Source organism: Tenrec ecaudatus, chromosome 2, assembly GCF_050624435.1.
Source record: "Tenrec ecaudatus isolate mTenEca1 chromosome 2, mTenEca1.hap1, whole genome shotgun sequence".
Taxonomy (NCBI): domain Eukaryota; kingdom Metazoa; phylum Chordata; class Mammalia; order Afrosoricida; family Tenrecidae; genus Tenrec; species Tenrec ecaudatus.
The window spans coordinates 139,978,732-139,980,994 of record NC_134531.1 but is presented as its reverse complement, the minus strand read 5'-3'; the positions used below and the strand labels follow the sequence as shown (position 1 = coordinate 139,980,994).

Below are 2,263 nucleotides of genomic sequence, written 5' to 3'. Positions count from 1 at the left end.
TAACTGTGCGGCCTTTATTCAAGTGTTATCTTATTAAGAGACTGTGGTAGTTACATAATCTGGTGTCAATTTGAGGGTTAAGAGTGAAAGGGTAGAGTTTAGCCTGTGAATCAGATTGCAGCTTGATGACATCATTAGGAGGCGCTAAGGAGATAGCTCGTTGGAGGCGGGACACAGGCTTACTCCCTGAGAGATACTCTACTGACAAGACACAAGGCACTACGCTGATATAGCCCATGCCCGCAGAGCTGGAGAAGCCACATGGAGACCCTTGCCAATGCTGAGATCCTTATACCACCACTGGATCCACAAGACTTTCCACCCACTGGCCTGTGATCGTCCTGCATTCGGCATCATTGCATGTGTTTCGTGAGTCTGAAGAGGAATTTCTAGATCTGTATCAAACATATGGGCTAATACCGCACTTATGGACTTGATCTGGACTGGGATGGGATCCTTTCTCAGTATGTAATTGCTCTTGTATATAAAGTTCTTTCTTATACACATATGAGTATCTATGAATTTGTTTCTCTAGTCCAGACTAACACAGACCTTCTCTTAAAGCCTTAGAGAATAACATATCCCCCCACGTTCACTGTATCCCTCTTACCCTGTTTAGTTTTCTTCAGACTGCTTCTCTTCACTCTTGTTTATCTTTTTATATTTCTCTTTCTTCAATGGAATGATAAGTCTATACACCTCCTATATATGCTTTAAGGCATTTAATTTAGATTTATCTCCCTGTTTAGATTGTCAGAGATTATAAAGCAGGGACTAGATCTTATTCACATATATTTTTATCATTTGGTTTAGGACTTCACATTTAACATGCACTCAATGATATTTGTTTAATGAATAGATCTAAAGTACCCTCTTTCCTAATGTTCCAGTGAGACTACCTTGACCTTCATTAATTCACTTCTCAAGTTTTCACTGCATGTATAGCCTAAACTATACCACCAGCACTTGTTTCTAAATCAATTGTTTTAGTCTTTCATATTTTCAGTTTCTTAACTCTTTTATTTTTTTATAGTTGCATCTTTATTAGAAAGTCTCTGCTGCCAACTTATCGTTTTCCACCGACCCGGGGAGCGGGCACTTTCACGGGCTTCACAATCTTTTGCTCAGGTGCTGCCTTGGTGGGGGCCTTAGTAGCAGCCATTGCTGTCTTTTTAGAAGCTTGCTTTGCCTTTTTTGCTTCCTTTGCAGCCCTGATGGCCTGTTCTCGCTGGGCCTTTCTAACCTCAGGCTTCTGATTCCTGTTGGCCATGATATCAGCAAGAGACACACCCGTGATGGCCCTCTGGAATTTGACTGCACGGCGGGTTCTTTCCTTTTGAATTTCTTCCGACTGCCCCTTCTTGCGCTTCCTCCTGTAGGGGACGGTCCAGTTTCTCTGCCGAGGGCTCCTCTGGGAAAGGAACGCCCACTCGCATTTTGCATTCAGGAACTGGACAACCTTTCCGTCGGTCCTGGCGTAGCGCCGCCCGTGCCCGGGGTAAATCTTGTACCCGCTGAGGCTGCGCAGCTCGACCTTCATGGCTGCGGCAGCGGAGGCCCGGGGAGACTGCAAAGAGGAGCCAGTTTCTTAACTTATGCTATATTGGATCATCTGAACTGGACAAATAAGCAACCTGAGGATAACTAGAGACAATATTGAAGTTATGAAGGATTTTACTTTCTTTGGATCCATAATCAATGCCCATGGAAGAAGCAATCAAAAAGTCAAATGACCAAGGGCGTGGATAGAAAGGGGGTGTTTGGAGGATGGTGATGGCAAGTGTGGAGTGTTGTGGGAGCTGTGGGAGCCCCAATAAAATGATTTTACCAAAATGAGAACGGGGAAAAGAAAATGTTCTAAAATTGATTTTGGTGAAGACTGTACAATTCTTGATAAGGTTAAGCTGTTGAATTTTATAAGTACTAATAAAACTGTTAAAAATATCAAATGATATATTGCATTGGGCAAATCTTGACAGTCAGTTAAAAAGGAGAAGGCCATCAATGAGCTGGGTTGACCCAGCAGCTGCAACAATGGCCTTAACCACAAGAACAATTGTGAAGTTGGTACAGGACTGGACAGTGGTGTACATGTACTGAGATGGAACCGACTTGACAGTACCTAATAACATCTCTAATACTCATAGGCCTGATAGTACAGCCTCTGGCCAGACCCCCATCCCCTGGACCTGACTGGCGGTGACAGCATCAAATGACAACCCTACATTTTCCTTTCTCTCTCTCTCAACCTCCCACATACCCG

The 2,263-nt window shown here is 43.6% G+C and overlaps 1 protein-coding gene across 1 annotated transcript; it reads right to left on the bottom strand.

Moving 5' to 3' along the window:
- Nucleotides 1–1,066: 1,066 nt before the first annotated feature.
- On the bottom strand, nucleotides 1,067–1,540 carry LOC142439304 (large ribosomal subunit protein eL24-like). The gene has a single exon (XM_075541569.1). The coding sequence runs from the start codon at nucleotides 1,538–1,540 to the stop codon at nucleotides 1,067–1,069; it is 474 nt and encodes a 157-aa protein (XP_075397684.1).
- Nucleotides 1,541–2,263: the final 723 nt, after the last annotated feature.

What these genes read in the sequence shown, in the direction of transcription:
- LOC142439304 (XM_075541569.1), bottom strand. Translation starts at nt 1,540, where the DNA reads ATGAAGGTCGAGCTGCGCAGCCTCAGCGGGTACAAGATTTACCCCGGG.